At 40.6% G+C, this 21,551-nt stretch overlaps 4 protein-coding genes across 4 annotated transcripts; 3 read left to right on the forward strand and 1 right to left on the reverse strand.

Moving 5' to 3' along the window:
- The first annotated feature begins 971 nt into the window (after nt 1-971).
- LOC116205351 (transcription factor DICHOTOMA-like) lies at nt 972-2,506 on the forward strand. Its single transcript, XM_031537932.1, has 2 exons — nt 972-2,096; nt 2,269-2,506. The coding sequence occupies exons 1-2, from the start codon at nt 1,133-1,135 to the stop codon at nt 2,310-2,312; spliced, it is 1,008 nt and encodes a 335-aa protein (XP_031393792.1). The 5' UTR covers nt 972-1,132; the 3' UTR covers nt 2,313-2,506.
- A 3,567-nt stretch (nt 2,507-6,073) lies between these two features.
- Nucleotides 6,074-8,354, forward strand: LOC116204829 (cyclin-B1-2). Its single transcript, XM_031537147.1, has 4 exons — nt 6,074-6,312; nt 6,794-6,894; nt 7,621-7,718; nt 7,978-8,354. Exons 1-4 carry the CDS (start codon nt 6,187-6,189, stop codon nt 8,076-8,078), a joined length of 426 nt encoding a protein of 141 aa, XP_031393007.1. The 5' UTR covers nt 6,074-6,186; the 3' UTR covers nt 8,079-8,354.
- Nucleotides 8,355-8,719: 365 nt separating this feature from the next.
- LOC116204828 (probable transmembrane ascorbate ferrireductase 2) lies at nt 8,720-11,379 on the reverse strand. The gene is made up of 4 exons (XM_031537146.1): nt 10,898-11,379; nt 9,910-9,958; nt 9,562-9,761; nt 8,720-9,193 (listed from the first exon to the last, which is right to left on the reverse strand). Exons 1-4 carry the CDS (start codon nt 11,039-11,041, stop codon nt 8,888-8,890), a joined length of 699 nt encoding a protein of 232 aa, XP_031393006.1. The 5' UTR covers nt 11,042-11,379; the 3' UTR covers nt 8,720-8,887.
- A 3,229-nt stretch (nt 11,380-14,608) lies between these two features.
- On the forward strand, nt 14,609-20,278 carry LOC116202873 (protein CROWDED NUCLEI 1). Its single transcript, XM_031534509.1, has 8 exons — nt 14,609-15,251; nt 15,447-15,656; nt 15,780-16,033; nt 16,169-16,439; nt 16,522-16,605; nt 16,972-19,022; nt 19,395-19,560; nt 19,687-20,278. Exons 1-8 carry the CDS (start codon nt 15,030-15,032, stop codon nt 19,891-19,893), a joined length of 3,465 nt encoding a protein of 1,154 aa, XP_031390369.1. The 5' UTR covers nt 14,609-15,029; the 3' UTR covers nt 19,894-20,278.
- Nucleotides 20,279-21,551: the final 1,273 nt, after the last annotated feature.

Consider the following 21,551-nt stretch of genomic DNA (forward strand, 5'->3'; position numbering starts at 1 on the left):
CTGCAAATATCATTAGCCTGCTAACATACATACATATATATATATATATGCAATCAATATACATGTACATAAGTAAACAAGATTACATATATAATGAACATTATGTGTTCTCTTCTTCTGTTTTTTTTTTGGTGTAAGTCTTCTGTTTCATTATCCTTTCCTTTTCTACTATGCTATACAGTAATTTGTTTTAGGATGTAAATAATTAATGTTCGTAGATGGAACACAAGTTTCTTCAAAGACTAATGTTTGTTTACAACTTAAAATAATTTGCTTAAAAATTAATTACAAGTTAGCTATATGGGAAAATGAATAGAAGAGAGAGAAAGATGAAAGATAATAGTCTTATCTACTTAATGATTGAGTCAAAAACCACTTAATGAGTAAGCAAAAAGTTGACTTAATGAAATAAATCATTTTTCACTTATTGGTACTCTCAATCCCTTGCAAAACATTTTCTCACCCTTATTATTCCTATTTCTTCCTATACATTTCTTTATTTGACTAATTAAGTGTTTAATTTTTAAATACTTCATTTATAAAACACCACCTAAAATGGTAGAATTGAATTTAGCTGCAGTGTGGGAGTTCCAAATTGAAGTTTCTATCAATAAGTTGATTAGGCACGTCGCAGTCTCTTTCTCCCCCTCCTTGAGAATATATATCTTATATGTTACACGTATATCACATAATCTGCGACATATATAATATTGTTTTAAAAAAACTATGGAGTCTTGTTACACGATACCTATTTTATATGATATACCAGGTAAACAAGAAAAATGTTGGTTAAGTGTTACACATCCCACTCAACCAATGAGAATGCTTATAATTAAGTTGAAATCCGCGGAGTCAATTTCTCAATTTTTTACTTTTAAATATATTGGGTGTTACATAATCAAATGACTGAGTAATATTCATCGAATATTTGTTCGGCGGTACAAGACTTCCTAGTTAAGAGCATACCTGTGACTTTGAGATCTCCAAGAAAAAGTTGGGTGGATGTATTTCATGGCAAAGGCCCTCTCTCCAGTCATCTTTTAGCGCTGGAAGCTATGCAATAATGGCTAACTAGGGTTTCTCATTTTGGCCTTTTAACATTTCTCCAATTAATAAAGAAAAAACAGATCAAATGCTCCCTCCCACCATGAATTCTTCTTCTTCTTCTGTTTATCATCACCACAACCAGTACCCTCCCCCATCCTTCCTCAACCACGAAGGCCAGCTCTCCGATCTTCTCCTCGTCCCGCCTCCTGTTTCCTCGGTCGTAAGCAGTCAACACCAGGCCCTTCTTGGCACGGTGCTTTCAAGAAACGGTGAGCCGAGCTCGCTGCGGAATAATGTTAGCCTGCCAGAAGCAAAGAAAGACAGGCACAGCAAGATCTTGACGGCTCAAGGGCTCCGAGACCGGAGAGTGAGGCTCTCGATTGGGATCGCCAGGAGGTTCTTCGATCTGCAGGACATGCTGGGGTTTGACAGGGCGAGCAAGACCCTTGAGTGGCTCCTCAGTAAGTCGACGGATTCCATCAAGAAACTAGCAAGAACCAAGCACATAAATAACAGCAATCAGCAGGACAAGACCAGCCCTACTAGCAGCAGCAGCAGCGGTAGCGGTGGTTCCTCATGTTCCGGTTTTGAGTACGAAGTGATGCCAAAAAAGGGTAAAGTAAAGAAGGCGGCTAAGTCCATATCTAGTAAGAAAAGGACCAAAACCTTAAATGTAGATCAGTCTAGGGCAGAGCCAAGAGCTAGGGCACGGGAGAGGACCCAAGAAAAATTCATCAGTAACTGCCAATTTAGGGCTTCAAGTGCCCAATCTGATGGTAGTGCTCAAAATCCATTAGATTCACAAAGTCCGAACACCATCCCAGCAAGTAAGAATCAAGCATTACCGCTTGAACTGGAAGTGGCAAAGCAATCCGTGGCCACGATGAGGAAGCCTAGTACTTCGGTTTTGTTTAACCACCATAAAAATTCATCAGTGATCTCCTCATCAAAGGATTGGAATAGCAATTTCAGCGTCGTGCAGGGCTTTCTTCCTGATTTATCCCCACAGTGGGAAGTTAATCATGCCATCAATGTGAATCTTACTACAGGTAATTACGTATGCATTCTGGGCTAATCTTAAGACATTTTTCGATTTCCTCCCCCCGCCCCCCCTTTCGGTCGTACATTTCTTCGATTTTTAATTACTAATCTGGTTTCAGGCACATGTTAATTGATCTTGCTCTCCCCTTTGTCATTTTTGTTTTTAACTTCTTTTTGCAGAATTTAGGTCCTCCACTGAAGAATTGAGGTCCAAGCCAGCTTGAACACAAGCTCAGCAGCAGCCAGTTTAATTAAAACGGTGTGCATGAACCCTAATTAATTAATAGCTCTATTTTCTTACTTTATTTTTCTATTTTCTGTAACGTATCGAGGTCTGTATTTTGTTAGTCGATGCTTGAACAAATTGTCGACAAGTTGATGCGTACTATTAATTAATTAATGAGACTCTCTAATATCATGCTAAGTTCTCCCTTTTCTTGATCCGTCCATTTAGTATAATCTTATCTTATATGTGTTCCGTCTCTGAGGATTTTAAAGAATTAGTACCTCATTGTGCAATCGAGGGACAACTTACATAAAAAAACAGCTCAAATTTCTCAAAGTAAAGTATCAATTGACAAATAAATTATCCGATGTGTAAAACTTGTTTTCTTCCCCGACATTGATCCACCCATTTATATTCTGTGCCAGAGAACCAAAGAGAGTTTGTTTTCAACTTGTTGTCCAACAATAACTCTCAAGAGCAACTATCGTAGAATACACGTAAAAGCAATCCCTAGTTGATCTTAATGTAGAATTGATTTTACATACCGCGTGATGATGATGATCAAGCGGGGGCAGAGGGTTGCTGATGAAGAAGAAGGGCTAGCACAAATCGTTATGAATCAGAAGAAGTTGTAGAAATCAAAGCATCTAGATGTAAGTTACAGAAGTTAATGGCTGAAAGCTCTCAGTTTTAACTAATTAGGCAGAATACCCTCGCCATTGTTACTGGAAAACGAAAAGAAGCCTCGGAATCGGAAGAAAGGGAGGAGAATGAGGAAGAACATATATGAAGAAATAGAAGGAACTTTTGAAACGAATAGGGGCTAAACAGGGACAAGAGGAATTCACCGAAGAAGATCCTGCTTCCTTTCAAAAGTAGTGTTTGTAGAAATATGGTTAAGAAACCATCAAGTTAAGATTTAAAGTCCGGTCACGGGTCTAATTATTAAGTAGGAATCATAGTCAATATTTTTTTTTCTGCTGGTTAGGGCAGGGCATTTTGCCAGAGGTTTGTATTGTATCATCCTAGGCCTTTGTGTAATTCTTGTTGAGCCATAACTCGCCAAGTTTTCGTGATCCGCTGCTCAACTTATGCCAATCCCAAGAGCTCAGATTGAATCGACATGCCATAAGTTCACCACTAAAGATTTGTTGGTGCATGCTCTTTGCTGTACGTTGAAAATGCCGGAAGATTCATCCCTCAATAATTTAATTAGTATAAACCTAGCTATAGCTAGGCTTGAATCGATCCATCACAAATGGTATTCAAGTCGTCAGTCTCCGATGAAGAAAGGAAAGGTCACATGCACCAAATTTTTTTGGCCACTCTCGTCGTATAAAATATTTCCAGTCAACTTCTAATTAACTCAGCAATTCTCGATTGGATAGTGCACCAGCAAAAATGTATTAATAATATAATCTTGCATATGCTGTAAAAATCTGCTGCTAGCTTTGCTATCAGAGTGAATCTCCATGTCTGACAGAACTCCCGGAGTTTGCGTGAGGGTTTTGTGCTAAGGTGGAGCTATATATAATTAATTAGAATAAATGTATGTGAAAGAGACGATCGAGGGGTTAGGGTTTACCGAATCCCTGCCTGCAAAATTCTCACCAGATTTTTCTTATTTCATTCAGTACACACGCATCTAATCTAACAATAAAAAATTCCTGGCTCCGTACGGGAACAGACATGATGAGTGAAATTCCTGAATATTGTACAAGTGTCATTATTCAATTTGAAAAGAAAAAAAACAACAAAATTAATTATATATATAAATTTTCTTCCGTCCTTTTCTAAGTTTTTTTAATTAACTTACTTACAAACGGTAGGTTTGTTTACTGAAATTCTTCCTATTTGGTTATTATCTCTTTGCTTCAAATATGTAGTAAGGCTTCATTCGAGAGTGTAGTGGTGATTGTATAAATATTTTTTTTCTCACTGATTTTTAAGTAAAAGTAATGTTGGGTGAATTATTCCCAAACTAAGGTTTTGCTATTAAAAATGTAATTTTCTCCAGCAGATTAGTAAATATTGATCAAAACTATTTCTGGTTATTTTCTATTTCAAATATTAATTTTAATTTTTTAATAGTTTCAAATTGTTACATCCCAAATACTTTAATTTATTTGCAATCAGTACTTATTTTTTAGTAACTACATTTCAACACTTTCTTATATGCAAATAGAACTCCCAAACCAAGCCTAACTTGCAGGTGATGGAGGTGTCTCAGCTTCGAGTCTTTCTGACCATCATGGTACAAGCTAGATAAGCCCTTAGGGATGATTAATTTGGTTATTATTCATGATTCGGTTATCAATTTCGTCTGGCTTGTCAATTTTAATTGTTTGCGCGCCCTATGTGTTCTTAGGATATTATATACATAGACATTCAAAGGATATTACATACATATACATTCAACTAATGATTCTTCCTATCCGCATCATTCAGGACTCGACCTTCCATGTAGTCGAACCTTCACAGTATGTCTGGATCTCTCTCGATAAGGGGTTTGGATGGGAAGGGGTTCAGAGGGCTAAGGAAATTTAAGGAAGGAAATGATTCGGAGGTGTTTAAACAGAACTGCTGCAATGACACTGTGTTACTGTAACACGCAATTCCCCACGTTAGATGCATGTTGGGCTCGTGGGACTCTATGACATCCGATGGTGAGGAATGCGTTGTCCGGCAATCCAATGTCGTGTTAGAATTTTTCTTAAAATTATTGTTTGATTGGACTTTTTTTTTTTGGTAATAATTTGGTTAGACTTTATTAATGGGTTTAGAGATTGCTGGAAGTGTATTTATAATTTAAAAATCTTGTTCGGGTTATACTTCAGAGGGTCTTAGAAAATTTGTAATAAAAGAATACTTTTAACCCTCCTAAACCTCTAAAATTGGAGGGTTAGAACTCGGCTCGTGGAGGTTTCTGGAACACCTCCAAAATCCCTTCTATTTTATAAAAAAGGATTATCAAATAAGATTCTAACAGGCGTTTGATTTCAGAGTTAAAATAATTTTCAAACTCTTCTTGCTCCAAAAACCTCCATATACCTCCAAAATTTTCGATGCAGACGTAGTGTAAATGCATTACGCACCGAAGAACGCATGTGGAAAGACGATATATGGTCGCCAAACACTGAACAATGGACTTAAAGGATTTTAGTATTTTTAAAGATTCTTTTTATCTTGATTTGATTGCGGCCGAACATTTTTTTTATTTATTTATAATGGATGAAGGGGTTGGGGACGATTCGCGTTACAATCCCCATAGTACGTAATGAATTCCGCAGCGGAATGTCCTATTTGAACCATAACTACATCAGGATCCGAGAGTTCAGGCTCATTTTCGTGACTCCAATGAGATGTCAAAGAAACACCACTTATCACCACGAGCAGATTCGACTACAAATAGGGGGACATTCCCTCTTTATTTACTCTCGAGACTCGAACTTCTGACCTAGTGCTTAAAATACTAGTGCATTACCAACTGAGTTATCTCATCGGTGATAGTGGCCGAACAATGTCACATCATCTATGAAAAAGAATGAGATTACAATATAAATCTACAGAACTGATCTTTCAGGGAAAAAAAAACTACAGAACTGATCAAGACTTACCGGGGAATATTGGGCTTAATGAATGAGCTGAAAGGCCCGTGCAGACGGCTGTTCGGCCCATTCATGCATCTATGAACCCGGCCCGGGACTCTTCAATACGGCGTCGTTCTGTTCTTCTTCCTTCTCTCTCGTGCTTGCTTGCTTGCTTGAGTGAAAAGCCAGGACGATAGCTCCGTCGTGCATAAGGAGGAAGAAGATCGAGCGGGAGAGCGGAGCAGGTGCTGTCAGAAGGAGAGAGATCGGAGGAGAGGAACAATGGAAGATTCGAAGGTTATCGCGCACGAGATCGGAGGAGTCCAGAACGACGCTCTTCGGTTCGGCCTTCACGGCGTGAAGGGCGACATAGTCGGCTCTCACCCCCTGGAGTCCTCCTACCAATCTGTATTTCCTTCCGTCCCTCTCCCCTCCCCCTGTTTCTGTGGTTCTGTGATTTGTGTGCCTCTCTTTTGTGATGCTGATAGAGGGTTGACCGGGGAGTTAACGAGCCATTGCGAGAATTTGTAGGATTGGATGAATTTAGGTTTTTCTGAGCTCAATTACTCTTTTTTTTTTCGTTTGCATGATTTTGTCTTCGGTGAGGATACGGAGTCTGCAATTTTTGTACTCATGCGATTGCCTTGACTTCACGTGGCTTGGGAGTGAGTTGGAAAGGAGGAGGTTTTGGGTATATTTGGTCACCGTGTTGGTGCTCAAGATTAGACTTTGTAGTTGCAATTTGTGAATGTCCGGTTTTTCTTGTTGGAAAACTTCTTATTCCCTGTCTGGTTCTTTGGGCTATTATAAGTGTGGGGTTTTTCTTCTTTTGTTGATATGGAGCTTCGTGCACTGATTTATGGGTATCTGCTTTCATTTGTGACTTCAGGCAAGGAAGACGCAAGATGAAATCAAAAGAAAGTTCCTTGCCAACACTTACGGGACAGCTTTACCTCTAAAGATGGACCTCGATAGGCAGATTCTTTCTCGGTAGGAAATTCAAGGCACTAATTTTTTGTTTTCGAGTATGTTCTTAAAAGTGGATGTCGGTGGAGTCATTTGCTTACGGAACAGTTGGTGGCAAGTATAACTTTTCTATGAGCTGCTATGCTACTCTTTTTTTCCCAGAGATTTTTCGCAGCCCAGAGAAGGTTGATAGTGTTTCCTGCATTGCGATGATTGTGTGAATCTTACCCACTTGAGTTTTCTAGCATTAGCTTGCTTCTGCCAGTAATTATCTACCAGAACTTCGTGTTAAATTTTGTGGGATGGAGAATAGTATGATAAGTTACAAGAGCAATGAGACTGAAAGAGTTATGGTGCTGACTGAGCTTAGGTATCAAGACATTTACCAATTAAAATGATGGATTGGTTGTATACTTAGACGTTGTGGATAAAACTTGTGCATAATATGTGTATGAAAAGGATTTGCTCATGCGACCTGTGTGGTTTGACAGAAATCTGGAATCTTTCTTGGTTAATTCTCTTGAACTTTTCAAATCATTAAAGGAATGTAATAAGACTGTGTTGTAAATCTGGATATGCCTCTGATCAATTATCCGCGTAGGATGATGGGATGATTATATTAGTACTTAATACTCTTCTGAGTAGTTTAAGTTTACTATATTGGGTTAAGCTTGTATCTTTAAGTTGTCCAATACGGAAATTCAAGCTTGGAGTTCCATCTCTGATGTATCACTCTGGGAAATTTTTCAGGTTTCAGCGACCCCCAGGAGTAATCCCTTCATCTATGTTGGGTCTGGAGGCTATGACAGGCACCTTGGATGACTTTGGTTTTGAGGATTACTTGAATGGTAATAAATCATTCCTCAATGAAGTTACATGCACTAATTATTATTTAAGTTGTATTTCTGAAGGCCTCTTTAGAACTTGTAACTAGTAACAGTCACTTCTGAACTTTTATGATTTTCAAACCATTTTCACATATCCATAAACTAATGATCATTCATTTTGCATGATTATATGTGTTTAAAGCAGAAGTAGAATTTGGTTAGATTCCGTTATATATTGGGTTATGATTTTCTTTTGAATCTTTTCATTTGCTGCTCGCAGACCCTCGTGACTCAGAGACTTTCCGGCCATTGGACATGCACCATGGTATGGAAGTTCGTCTTGGACTCTCCAAGGGACCAATCTGTCCAAGCTTCATTTAATTCGGAGATGTTTAGGAGCATCCCCAAATGGTTCTCAGTTCTCAGTTACTCCTTGTGTGTTAAGGATATCTCTATTTTATTTTTCAAGTGAGACTGAGCAGCAGAGATGTTTTCATGAAATCGAACGGCATGTGCTATCTTTGTCCTTGTTTGGTTGTTCTGATTCTCTCTTTGCTTGGATCAATTATGCTGGTGATTTAATGGTTTGCTGTATGCCAAAATAGTACCTGGTGTACTTTGAGAATTTGGGAAAAAAGAGAACTGGATTTGGGCAAACCTCCCATTTGTTGCGTATACAAAAACTGAAACTTGTTATGGCGATATGTTTTTGGGACATGTTTCTTAGCGTAACGTTAGTATAATAATGAAAAAGACCTTTCAAGCTTTTCTCATTTGCCAGAGGCAACATTTGGGTTAAGAAATTATTTTTAGGTTTTCTGATTACTCATCAGCGAGTAGGTTTTTCTGTTCAGTATTCGATGTTTGACTGGAAAGAAGAAAAATGTGTCTTCGGTTTGAGTCTCAATGGTCAGAATTATTATTCGATGTCTTCAGAGCCCATGTCTATAACGATGAATCTCCAAGTTACGAGAATCATAAGATTAAGGACAAAATCCAACATTTGTCTGCGAGACATGGTATTGCTATGGAAGGAATGAAGCATTCAACCCAGAATGGAAGAGAAGACCATAGAAGCATGATTTGGGTTCATATTATCAGGAGTAAGAATGAAACCAACAAATACAAACATATAAGTAACAATCCGTGATTACTGCAACCCAGAGAATGTGCTTTTGTTCCATATATTCCTACTCAGCTGAACCTTTTCGGGCATCGCCTCTGCTATCAACTGGTGCTACAATTGCGAGCGTAACGAAACCGCCTAGCCCGACGACCAGGATCCCAAGGGAATTCACGAGCAAGGCCTCCAAGGAATATCGTGTTATCACATTGTTCGTCTGAAGGAATGTAGCCTTCTCCAGGAAGCCTGTGGTAGCCGTAGCGACTGCTAGGGCATAGATGTATATCCCAAGGAATACATGCCATGGAAGTAATGTGGCCCTGCTGTTTCTCGAGCCACCTGGGTACCAGAATATGGCGAATGCAATAGCCCACTGCATGAAGACATTTGGAAATTATTTACTTATCGATCAATGCTTGATATGAACTGCTTTCTGGTATATCATGCCGCAATCTCCTTTTACAAATGGAATAGAGCATATATTTGGGAAACCGTAATTCGGCAGGTTTGTCAGTAGATACATTGATGAAGAATCACCCATTCACACTCGAAAACGACCTTTTTCGAAAACAACCAGAAATGTCATCAAACACAGTAGAGACATTCCCATGAAACAATTTTACCTATAGCAAAAGGCATACTTAAGAATGTTTCCCCAGACAACCCTTTCACTGTTCCGTCTTTGAAAGCAACTTTGCACCAGAACCATAATAATGAACAAGCGAGAATTGTGAGAGGAACCTGAATGCCGAAGAGGAAAAGGCAAGCCAGCCCCAACCACGAATGTAGGCTGTAGAAATTGTCGATGCCTTTATCATTATGGAACTTCAAGGCAGCCCAAACACCAATTGCACTTATACAGAAGGCGAGAAATTGTAGTGTAAGATGAATAAGTTTCTTGAAGCTCTTAGTTCCTGATACCGTCTTGTATGCGAGCATAGCTGCATTAGAATTGACAGATACTTTTACTGGGTGTAATAAATGCGAGTCAGGACATCAAAATTATAATGTGCCAGTAGAGAAAGTTTTTGACATGCTTCAGCAACTTCTTGTCATGGATATTTGAAATAACTGGCGGAGAATATTTACCTTCGCCATTCAAGATAATGAGTCCGATAACCATTAGAACAGGATGGACCTGATGTGAACAGTAGAAATAGTAAGTAATTGTCAAAATTTGCTACCTACCATAACTTTTTCTGTCTTGAAACAAAAGGGAAAAAAAAAAAAACCATTTGCAATACTTTCATCTTTTGAGAGGATGAAGTTGAAAGGTGGGTAGGATTTTCATTATTAGTAACCAACCAAAATATGAAAGAAAGATGGACAAACAGCAAACAACGTCAATAGAAGTGCAGTTGCGGCTTGAGAATCAAGAAATGTTCCTGATTCAGAAAAGAGTTTCCATGCTAAACTGGCATGGGATTCGATTGGTTCCAACAATTGTTGACGAGCTAATGACAGCAATCAAAACCCATCCGGTGATTAGTCCTAGACTCCTAGTTAAAAAGGCCAAACTGAACATAGTTATTATACATCAAATGACAACATATCTAAGTTTGGAGTCCATTGGCCTCGAGTGACTTTTACGCCCCAACCAATAAACAGAAAGCACTTATACTCAACATGGCACGGCCTAGCAGGAAAGACCGACTTATCGAATTGGTTGTTCCAAATTAGCACAAAATAAGGCACATCACGTTATCAACAGAGAGAGACAAAATCGAGAGCCTGGTGAAATAAAAGTACCCTTCTCGGGTGGTTAACATTTAACCATTAATAACAGAATGCACCTCCTACTGGTCCAAAACCATCATGGTAAAATGAGGCATGATCTAGCAGATCAGGAGTTGATCGAAAATTGCAGGACGCGGACTGCAAAAGAGTTCTCCACAACGCCGTACTAGGCGCCAAGCAGCTCATATTCAGAAGCCTAGGAGGGTACTGAATGACAAAGTTAAAGCTCCTAAGAATTCATCACAAGCAACGACGGCATCCCATCTTCAGTAAGCAGATGATACCAGTCACTGGCGATAACAATCTTTGTTGTGAGTCAACTAGAGAGAAAGAAGGTTACATTGAAGATGAGATCTTTGTTGTCAGAGACAAGAGCAAGGCCTCCCCTGTAATGCACGGTCCACACCAGCACAAGGGTCGCGACCGTGACCCCCATGGCTCTGATCACCGGAATAATCGGAAACCGGACCACCGGCACCCCCATTTCTAGAGCGAGAACCTGCCGCAGAGAGACCAAAAAGGGCTGCCCCCTTCAGAGTTTGGAGAAAATAAGGTTAGAGTTCCCCCCGTCAACTGATTGTTTTTCTTCCTCGATCGATCGCGAGTCTCTTCTTTCAGGCAAGAACTCGATCCCAGACCCAAGAAAGGTATAATCTTTTGCTTCGGTTTGACTGCTGGGAGCTGTGCTGTGAAGAAAGTTATATACTTTCTGCTCGGGGAAGGGTTTCAGGACTGTGAGATGAGATTTGGAGGGAAAGGGACGAAGGTGGAAGGAGGAGGAAGGAAGAACTTGATGACGGGGCAGGCGGCTGGTCGACAGTGCCACGTGGCAGTTCTCGATTTACGGCTGTTGGTGGGCGTCGACTTTTTTCTTGCCTTCTGGCAAGATCCAATCTTTGCACGGACGAGGTGAATGTGGATCCACCTAGTGATGGTCCGATTCAGTTCGATTTGGTTCGATTCCGGTGGAAGCATGATCAAGGTCGATTTCAATTTCAGATGGGGTCTGTCATATGTAGCTCGACATAAGGACTGATAATTGTAAACTAGATCGCTCGGAATTTGTATTTTTTTAATTCATCTCGACTTAATTCCGCAACAACTTTAAAGATTCTTTCCGGATAGATAGACTTGATATAGATTCGGATTTAATTGAACCTCAACTGATAAGGTTTTTCTGAGATTGAAAGACTAAAGTTAATGCTTATAAGATTGTTTTGATGAATTGTTTCCTCTACTTAACAAACATTGAAAATGGTGCTATTTCATGTTAGGCGATATACAACAAAGATGAATGTATAACAATTAGATGGACTTATTGCCGGTGCATTTCTTACTAGACCTAATGTGCAGATATGGACCTACGAAAAATAAAACGCGAACTACGAATTATATGGATTGCCATTGGGTTTAGGCGAAAATTTGGGCAATATTAGTAAAGCCAGAGCATACCTTGCCATATTAAACCCAATAGCTATCCATCTTCCTATCCAATTGACACAACCAAATGGAAAGTGATCTGGAGACGAAGCAAGATACCAATTAATTAATTACTCCATAAATAAATTTCAAAAATGGTAGCAAGTGCCTTCAGCAAATTTGAGAAGGCCTAGTTAAATGGAAGATTAATATTGAACCTATCCTTCAATGTTTATCGGGGCCGTCTCTCGCTTTAGCCATTCATAGATGCGTGACATAGAAGTTAAGAAGCGGAGGTGATGGCGACGGGTAAAAACAGATAAGATGTGATTAACCCGAAATGGCGATGAATCGCAACGATGATCGCATTTAATTTACAAGTGAGAGTAATGTTGATTGCTGCTATTGTCAATAGTTACCATCAAACTTTATAAATACTACTCGGATTAATACATTTTATTATCCAAGTATATGAACCTCCACCCGAACATACACAACATCGAGAGTAGGCACGACCAAGGTGAGAAAATAATAACCTTATTCAAACATTATTAGTCATAATCAATAAATTGTCATCATCTTCACGTAATGAGCTTTTCCGGCGCGCCTCCATCAAATATAAGAATTTATTAAATGTTATCAAATATGGCCATCGAGTAATTATGAAAAATATAAGTGTTAAAATCAAACTTTTTTGATATGCTACAGCGATGGCTCAACTAAGATATTGTAGATTCACCGAGTCTTGCCTCGTAATTAACTTCAAAAATGAAATTTCATAGGTTCGATTCTTACGGCGAAATTATGCACATTATTTTTTTATTAATTATTAAAACTTATATTACATAGTATTAGACTAATAAATTTCTCCCGTAACCTTAAGAAACACGCAACATTTCCGAGGTCTCTTACGAGGAAAAAGTGGGTCCATACTGATGGCTTATGTGGGCCCTGCTAGAGTGTACTAACGGACGGTGATGCTTATCCATCCGCATCTCCCAATCGCCTCATTCCCAAGTAAACAGCTCCACACTCCTCCCCCACCACCCCCCTCCCCCCCCCCCCCCTCTCTCTCTCTCCCCTCCGCGGATATTCTCTCTGCAGTCCGTACAGCGAAGTCATCGGCAGAATTACAGTATTACTCCTCCTCCTCCCATTCCTCTCGCCTCTGTCCCCGCACAAACGGGGGGCAATTTCGTCAGACCGGACGCCACAGACTGGAAACCCACGTTCCATTCCAAAGAAGCCATCCTTTGATTTCCGAAACTACCCCGGCTGGACAATAAACTCACAGGCCGCCCTTAGTCAGTCCCTCTACTTTCACATTAGTCCAATGTAGTCCCCGTTCAATTTTTTAGTCATATATTCGGTCCTTGTACGTACATTGGATTTCTAGTTCGTGCATCTTGTTGTAACTATTTTAATCAAGCCCCTTGAACTGGATATATGATCTAATGTGAAAGCTTGGCCGAACATCACGTTGGACATGTGAATTAAGCTAGCATCGTCACCGCTTATCAATTATTTTTTCCATTGCGATTTCAAAAAGATAGTTCGAAAATGTTCCAAAATCAATATTCAATACCTCACTTAAAATATGACAAAACAAGATTAGCCTCTGAGACGGAGGCAAAAGGGGCATTGCTCCCCTGAGATTTTCACAACATACATAATGTATGTAAAATTAAATAAAGTTTAAAAGTTTTGTCCCTAAAAAAATTGTACATGGCCCTCTAAGATATTATACTACTTGATTCTGTCCATAATTTTTCTTTAGCAAAAGTAAAATAAAAAATTATAAATTGCCTTTACTTAATGAAGGAGAAAATAATTTGTGTTTTGACTCTTAGTTAATCTATTATTCTTTTTCAGTATAAAATATCTCCTTCAAGATAATAATAAATGTTAAATCTAGTTGATTAGATGAAACTTTGGTTTTTTTTTTGGTCCAAAAAGGTTTTGGTAATTTAAACATTACTTTTTGCAACTATATAAAAGTTCGAAAATCAAATCTATATAATACTAGATGCGTAAAACCAAAATTATGTACTCTGTAAACTTTATAAACGAAACCATATGTTATATTGGCCCATCAAAAAAAGAATTATACGTTACGTCGATATTGTTCATAAGTTGTTCCCTATGAGATAAATTTATGGCTTCGTTCCTGTCCCTTGCCAAAAAGAGAACGAGAAAAAAAAAAAAAAAGGTTTTGGCCACAAGCGAAGAGACGGAAGCGGACCGTTTCGGAAGTCTGGTGGACCTAATACGATCGAGGCACGGCGTACGGATTCTCAAAGATCCCATCAACCAACGGAGGACATAAGAGTAATTTCAGATTGCTGTCGGATCAACCTGTTTTCAGCTGTCCATCAAATAAAATATAAATTTCATTCCGTCAAATATTAAATTATCAATGTAAATCGATACAAACGGTTCAATTTTTGTTTATCTTAAATAAAATTTTAAATTCAAATCTTACGCATGCATAAAATTTATACTGCGAGATCTTCACTAAAACTCATCCGATTCGAATCGGATTAATGAGGAATAGTTGGGTTTTTGAATATCACGAAAAAAATAAATTATAACCACAATTTAAAAGGAAAAAACAAAAGGAGAACGTGAGTGAATCCGCTCAAAGCACAGAGGAAAAGTAGGCTGAAAAGCGAGAGAGAGAGAGCTCAGCCAGCAGCGGAGTTCGTTTAGAGACGTTATCGGACTTGAAAGCCTCCAACTCGCCGGAATTCAGAGTCCTCGTTCGAGTCCGCTCCTCTTCCCTCTCTCTCACTTTAGAAGCCCCGGAGAGCGTATAGAGAGAGAGAGAGAGACACCGCTTACTTCGCGAACCCACCGGAGTTCGAATTTCCATTTCCACGGCGTCTAGGGGATTGTCTTGCTGCCCGCGTTAGGGCTTCTCACTGTTGGATTAGGTTGCGCTGAGGGGAATCGTCCTGCTTCCGCGGTTCTGGGTCGCTAGGGTTTTGTCGGGAAGTGGGGGAATCCGACCCAACTCTTATGACGGTAAATTTGGCTGATTTGGTGGCTCCCTGATGTTCACTCCCCAGAAGAAGGTCTGGCTGGACTGGCCCCTCTCCGCCCGGAAGCGCGGGGCCGGGTCGGGTCCCGGTTCCGGTGGGCTAAGTGCGAACCCTAGCGACGGGAAGGGGAAGAGTGTCGCGCCCGCCGAGCCCGCGACTCCGCCTCTTGGCCCCAACGGGATGGCAGTTGACGGAGATGATCTGGCCGAGAAGGTTTCGCAGCTCGAGAAGGAGGTCAGTTGGATAGTCAGTTCAACTTTCCTCATTAAAATTTGTTTCTTTTCCCTTTCTTTATCTCTTCCTATTAAGTTTCGTTGACGGGCATCATCAAATTTGCGTATTTTTATTTCCTTTGGCGGCAATTTGCTAAAGATATGTGTTGGTGATGCATTTGTATACTTACTGTGCGATTCGTTGGTCTCTGTATAGCTTTTCGAGTACCAATACAATATGGGGCTTGTCTTGATTGAGAAGAAAGAGTGGACTGCTGAATATGAGAGACTGAAGGAAGTTCTCGCTGAAACTAAGGACGCTCTTAAACGAGAACAAACTGCTCATTTAATTGCAATGTCGGAGGTCGAGAAAAGAGAGGATGATTTGAGGAAAGCTCTCGGAGTTGAGAAGCAGTGTGTGAGCGATGTAAGTTTTCTTGGTCCTCCTTTTAGCTTCCTTTGCTTGGTGGGGTGTGATATTTTTTATAGTTCCATTTAATGCCAAATACAAGTGCTTGGTTTTTATGTTGTTGGGAACTGTTTGGTGCAGCTGGAGAAGGCTTTGCGGGAAATGCGCTCGGAGTACGCTGAGATCAAGTTTACCGCTGATTCGAAGTTGGCAGAAGCGAACGCAATTGTTGCAAGTATTGACGAGAAGTCCTTAGAGTTCGAGGCAAAGATGCACAGTGCTGAAGCCAAACTTGCCGAGATCAGCAGAAAGAGTTCAGAAATCGAGAGAAAGCAACAAGATCTTGAGGCTAGAGAAGCTGATCTCCAAAAGAAAAGATTATCTTTCATTACAGAGTATGCCCAGATCTCGAATATCTGCTCACTTCCATGGCCATGTGTACATGAAATCTAAGTCGCGTGTATCGAGATTGTTCAGTATTTGCCTTTCTTGCCTAAATATGTACTCATCCTATTTTAACTTTTCCTCAGGCGAGAGGCCCATGAATCTAATTTCTCTAAGCAGAGGGAGGACTTACTAGAGTGGGAAAGAAAACTCCGCGAGTCGGAGGAAAGGATAGGTGATAGACAAAGGATTTTAAATCAAAGAGAGGAGAGGGCGAATGAGAAGGACAAGATTTATAAGCAGAAAGAGAAGGACCTCGAGGATGTACAGAAGATGATAGATGAAGCTACTTCGACTTTGAAACAGAAAGAAGATGACATCAGCAGCAGGGTATCAAAATTGGCAATAAGAGAGAAGGCAAGCTTTTCCCCACTAGTAAACTTCTTTCTGCTACTCTGATTTTACCCCTTTCTCGACTGATATCTCCTTTTGGTAACAGGAATATGAAGCTTTGCAGAAGAACTTGGAAATGAAAGAGAAAGAGTTGCTCGTTCTAGAAGAAACGCTTAAAGAAAGAGAACAGGTGAGCTTTTACACCTTGTGATGTTACTGTTTGGATGTGAACAGATGAATATAGTTGTGAGGACTGGGCTTGATTCCTCCCGCGTGGATTATGTCATTAATTGGTTGTATAACTTTATCGTTTCAGTTCATCTATCTCCTGCATGACTGTTACCTTCCTTCTTGTGGCTCACCCCAGCTTCAAATCTCGCAGTCCTTCTTTCTAGACCTCTTTTTTTTGAAGTTGCTTATTATTAGGATTATGAGGAGAACGAGGAACAAGTAGTTGTCATTACTAGGTTTAATAATTAGAATGAACTTAATACCACAAAAAAAAAACCATTCTTACGTTATTTTTTTTTGGCCCTTCGCATTTGGAATTTGACAGGTTGAAATCCAGAAGCTCCTTGATGAACACAATGAGATTCTAGATGCAAAGAAGCGCGAATTCGAACTGGAAATCGAGCAAAAGAGAAAATCTGTGGATGAGGAGCTGGGAAACAAAGGATTTGAACTGCAGAAAAAGGAAGCTGAGATTAACCACAAAGAGGAGAAACTTGCAAAGAAAGAACAAGCACTGGAGAAGAAGTCTGAAAAACTCAAGGAGAAAGAGGAGGACTTCCAGTCAAAACTAAAAGATCTGAAAGAGAGGGAGAGGTTGCTCAGATCTGAGGAGAAGAATCTGGAGGCTGAGAAAAAACAGCTACTTGTTGAGAAGGAGGAGTTGGTTAATTTAAAGACTAGGCTTGAGAAGATAAGAGCGGACAATGAGGAACAGTTGCTGAAGATTCGTAAAGAGAAGGATCAACTGAAAGTAACCGAGGAAGAAAGGTCAGAATATGTACGTTTGCAGTGGGAACTGAGGCAAGAAATAGAGAAATGCAGGGTGCAGAAAGAAATGCTTCTGAAGGAAGCTGAGGACTTGAAGCAGCAGAAGGAAATGTTTGAGAAAGAGTGGGAGGTGCTTGACGAGAAAAAAGCGGAGGTTGAGAAAGGGTTAAAGGATCTCTCTCAGGAAAAGGAGAAATTCCAAAAATTAAAGGAGGCTGAAGAGGAGAGGTTGCAGAAGAAGTTGCTGGAGACAGAAGAGGAGATAAAGAGGGAACTTGAAAATCTTAACTTGGCCAAGGAAACTTCTGCAGCCAGATTGGAGCATGAGAAGTCAGTTCTGACTGAGCAGATCCAGAGCGAGAGAAGCCAAATGCTACGAGATTTTGAGCTTAAGAAGAAGGAGCTTGAGAGCGATATGCAGAAAAAATTGGAAGAGCAGGAGAATGATTTGTGTTATAGAAAGAAGTTGTTCGAGGAGGAAAAGGAGAGAGAACTCGGCAACATTAGCTACCTGAGAGAGTTGGCCAGAAGAGAAATGGAAGAAATGAAGCAGGAACGTCTGGTAATGGGAAAAGAAAGAGAAGAGTTTTCAGCTAATAAGAAGCACCTTGAAGAGGAGCAGACTGAAATACGTAGAGACATTGACAAGCTCATGGTCCTCAGCCAGAAAATGAAGGAGCAGAGGGAGAAATTTAACAAGGAGAGGCAACGCTTCATTTCATTTGTGGAGAAACAGAGTAGCTGCAGTAACTGTGGGGAATGTACTCGTGAATTTGTTGTTTCAGACATGCAGTGTTTGTCTGAGATTGAGAACCTAGACATCCCTCAATCCAAATTTGCTGTAGTTTACCACAAGGAAGGGTTCAGTAAAGATCAGGAAGCTATTGAAGGGCAAAAAAGCGACGCATCTCCTCATCAAGTTGGTTCAAGAACCCCAGTATCCGCTGGAACAATGTCTTGGCTTCGGAAATGCACATCAAAGATATTTAACTTCTCCCCAGGCAAGAAGGATGAGTTCCATCCTGTTCAGAACTTGACTTTGGAGGGCACTGTTCCTGTCGATCAAGCCAGTGCTGAGGAGCAATCGAAAGTTTCTGGTGAAAATGATATTGAGGTCTCTCTTGCTGCAGTAAGTGCTTCTGAAGATGTGCAGAGGCTTCCATCTGGGCAAGAGATTTTAGTCGATGAACAAAGTAATGTCAACATCGCAGAAGATTCCCATCCGTCTGATTTAAGGAGTGGCAAACATGAGGTTCGCAAGAGAGGGAGGGCAAGGGTTGACAGAACAAGAACCATGAAGCAGGTTGTGAAAGATGCAGAAGCTATCCTGGGGGAAGGATTAGAAACAAATGAGAGGAGGCGGCAAAATGGAAATGCAGAGGAGTCTGCTCACACTAATCTCGATAGTAGGGAAGAGTCTAGCCTTGCTGAGAGAGGAAAGCGAGGAAATGGTCGGAAGCGTACTCGAGCAAGTCATCATGACGGTGATGAGACTGAAGGGCATTCTGATAGTGTCACAGGGAACCAGCAGCGTAAGAGGCGACAGAAACCTGCTGCAGCTGGACAACCTCCAGTTGAGCCTCGCTACAATCTCCGAAGACCCAAGGGGTAAGCTTTCCGTGAACATTCCTGTTTGGATGCTGCTTGGTAAGAGAGGAAGACGAAAGGAGAAGGAAAGGGAGGTTGAGGAGAGAAAACTAGTTGTCCTTGTTTGGATAGTTTTTGACTGTGTATCCTTTGTGTTGGTTATTTGAATATTGAATATTCTCTTCCTCCTAGGAAAATGGAGGGAGAATACTCGATAGACTATTCTCACCAAGGAATCTTATAGACAATGGGTATGCTCTGCTTAACTATGCGATTGCGTGGTGGGAATAGTCTACTGAATTGTTTAACGATAAGCTTATATTGACTTTTGCGATTATTTATTCTGAAAGCCTGAATCTGAAGTTTTGATCTTGTTCACTTAATGTTTGCCAGAAGAGGGACGGGGGCAGCGACGTCAAGAGCATCTTCAGACCTGAATGAAAGGAAAAAGAATGATGCCCAGGGTGATGGGCTGCTGGAAGTCGTTAATTCCAAGGCTGCGCCTGCACACTCTGTTACAGTTGCCAGTGAGAATGGGGGGAGCACACATTTTGTGCGGGTGAGTAATTTGTGAACTTCAATGGGTCGAAACTAAGTCATCTGAGTCGCGTATTGGGCTTTAACAATTTATTCTGGTTAAGTTGCCCGACTGGCCCTCCTTGATTGAATATCTGTTGCATTGCAGTGTGGGACTGCGGCCAATATGGAGGATACAACAAAAGAGTTGGCCCCCAACAACCCGGCTTTGAGTGAGGAAGTGAATGGGACGCCGGACAGGGTCAGAGAAGGCAGTGACTACAACGCCCTTGAGAGCGGGGACAGCGATGAGGAGCGCGAGCACCCTGGGGAGGTCTCAATGGGGAAGAAGCTGTGGACTTTCTTCACGACATAAACTGGCAGAAATTGCCCATCTTTGGTGTGAGTTTTCTAGTGGAGTTTTTTTTTTTTTTTTTCTTTTTTTCTTTTTTTCTTTTGAAGATATGTGGTAGTAAGTGTGTATTTTCAAGGCTTTTTCATGGTAGTTTGGTGAAACTAGGGAAGGAAAGGTTGATTCGGCCGGCCCCTCAGGTTGTCTTTCTTTTAATTAGGGTTAGGACAGTAGGGGTCTCTCTCTCTCTCTCTCTCTCTCTCTCTGTATTTTCTTAGGTGATTTGATGAGGCAAATGACTAAACACCGCAAGAACCTCTACTCTGCCCCTGCTTCGGTTCGAAATTGATTTGTATCAAATGCTTGTAATTTTTTCGCCTCGTATATTTAACTTCTCTCGCTCTCTCTATCTCTGGTTCTTGTGTCATTTAGATGATGCTTGATCAATAATTTAGTTTGCCGGCAAGTAAGCAGTTTGGTATTTCAGAGGACGCAGACTCCTAAAGGAAGAAGGAAGCTTGAGAGCTGGAAAGGCTTTTACTTAGCACATCTCCAGTGCACTTAATTTACACCTTATTTCAACTGCCCCATTCATTTGAAGCAAATTACAAGCAAGTACTCGTTGTTTATACATAAGCATCGAAGGCTACTACTGATGCATGCTAACACACCAACTAAAAGCAAAACAAGCTTGGATAGACCTTCACGAAAGGAAGCCCTGGATTGGATTATAAAAAACACAAGCTACTTTGGGCCTAATATATATATATATATATATATAAGATGAGTGCACATATAAATACATAACGAATAGAGAGAGAGAGTTCGCCAGGTATATCGACAAGTGCAATAACAGAGTTTCGCATGGACCAACAGTCTGATTCTTACCCTGGCATTCGTAGTAGGGGACGCGCTATGATAAAAGACTAGCCATCGGTGCCACTTATGACGCAGCCCTGCCTTTTGGCCTCGTCCACGGCCTCCTTGAGGAAGTTTTCTCCAAGATTATGTTCTTGCAGAGCGGCCTTTATCTCCTTCTCGCTCAGACTCACTGGACCGCTCTCGTTCTTGTCCTTCTTCTTCTCCATATTCCACTTGACGAGAGCCTTGATCAGCTCAACGATTATAGTTCGGATGATCCATACCAGCCAACCAGCCATGATGGATGATACAATAATCAAAGATTATTATCTGTTACAAATTAAATTAAGCCCTACTACTCTTCGAATTTTTTTTTTTTTTTGATTTACCGCTGCTACTCTTTAATTTCACATTCGTAAAACACTGGCGTTTTTATAGAGGCTTCATGGATCTAATTCTAATCCCATTGGAATTCGAATCTTTCTTTTTATTTTAGCTTTTGTCCTACTTAGGTATATATGCTCTCCCATTGGCAAAAATGTATATATTCTCCCCTAATAATTTTCTCTTTCGGTTTGATTCGGTTTTATAGCAGGGGTCGAGCCGGACGTATTATAGAAGACCTCATTCTCCGGGACCCCCTCGATGACTAACCTATCTCTCGCGAGAACAACGAGCATGACACGAGCCATCATCTCGTCTCGTCGAAGTCGCAGAGCCAATGAGTTGCACGCTGGATATATCTACCGGGAAGAACAGACACAAACAAACCGCACCGATCTGCTTTCACAGGCCGGGCCCAGTTCCTCACATCCATATCC

Source organism: Punica granatum, chromosome 4, assembly GCF_007655135.1.
Source record: "Punica granatum isolate Tunisia-2019 chromosome 4, ASM765513v2, whole genome shotgun sequence".
In the NCBI taxonomy this organism is placed as follows: Eukaryota; Viridiplantae; Streptophyta; class Magnoliopsida; order Myrtales; family Lythraceae; genus Punica; species Punica granatum.

Coding starts and splice junctions, on each gene's coding strand:
- LOC116205351 (XM_031537932.1), top strand. CDS start 1,133: ATGCTCCCTCCCACCATGAATTCTTCTTCTTCTTCTGTTTATCATCAC. Junction 2,097..2,268: donor CAATGTGAATCTTACTACAG/GTAATTACGTAT, acceptor TTCTTTTTGCAG/AATTTAGGTCCTCCACTGAA.
- LOC116204829 (XM_031537147.1), top strand. CDS start 6,187: ATGGAAGATTCGAAGGTTATCGCGCACGAGATCGGAGGAGTCCAGAAC. Junction 6,313..6,793: donor TGGAGTCCTCCTACCAATCT/GTATTTCCTTCC, acceptor TTGTGACTTCAG/GCAAGGAAGACGCAAGATGA. Junction 6,895..7,620: donor GATAGGCAGATTCTTTCTCG/GTAGGAAATTCA, acceptor GAAATTTTTCAG/GTTTCAGCGACCCCCAGGAG.
- LOC116204828 (XM_031537146.1), bottom strand. CDS start 11,041: ATGGGGGTGCCGGTGGTCCGGTTTCCGATTATTCCGGTGATCAGAGCC. Junction 9,762..9,909: donor CATTATCTTGAATGGCGAAG/GTAAATATTCTC, acceptor ATTCTAATGCAG/CTATGCTCGCATACAAGACG. Junction 9,194..9,561: donor TTTTCCTCTTCGGCATTCAG/GTTCCTCTCACA, acceptor GTCTTCATGCAG/TGGGCTATTGCATTCGCCAT.
- LOC116202873 (XM_031534509.1), top strand. CDS start 15,030: ATGTTCACTCCCCAGAAGAAGGTCTGGCTGGACTGGCCCCTCTCCGCC. Junction 16,440..16,521: donor AATTGGCAATAAGAGAGAAG/GCAAGCTTTTCC, acceptor TTTTGGTAACAG/GAATATGAAGCTTTGCAGAA. Junction 19,561..19,686: donor GGAGCACACATTTTGTGCGG/GTGAGTAATTTG, acceptor GTTGCATTGCAG/TGTGGGACTGCGGCCAATAT.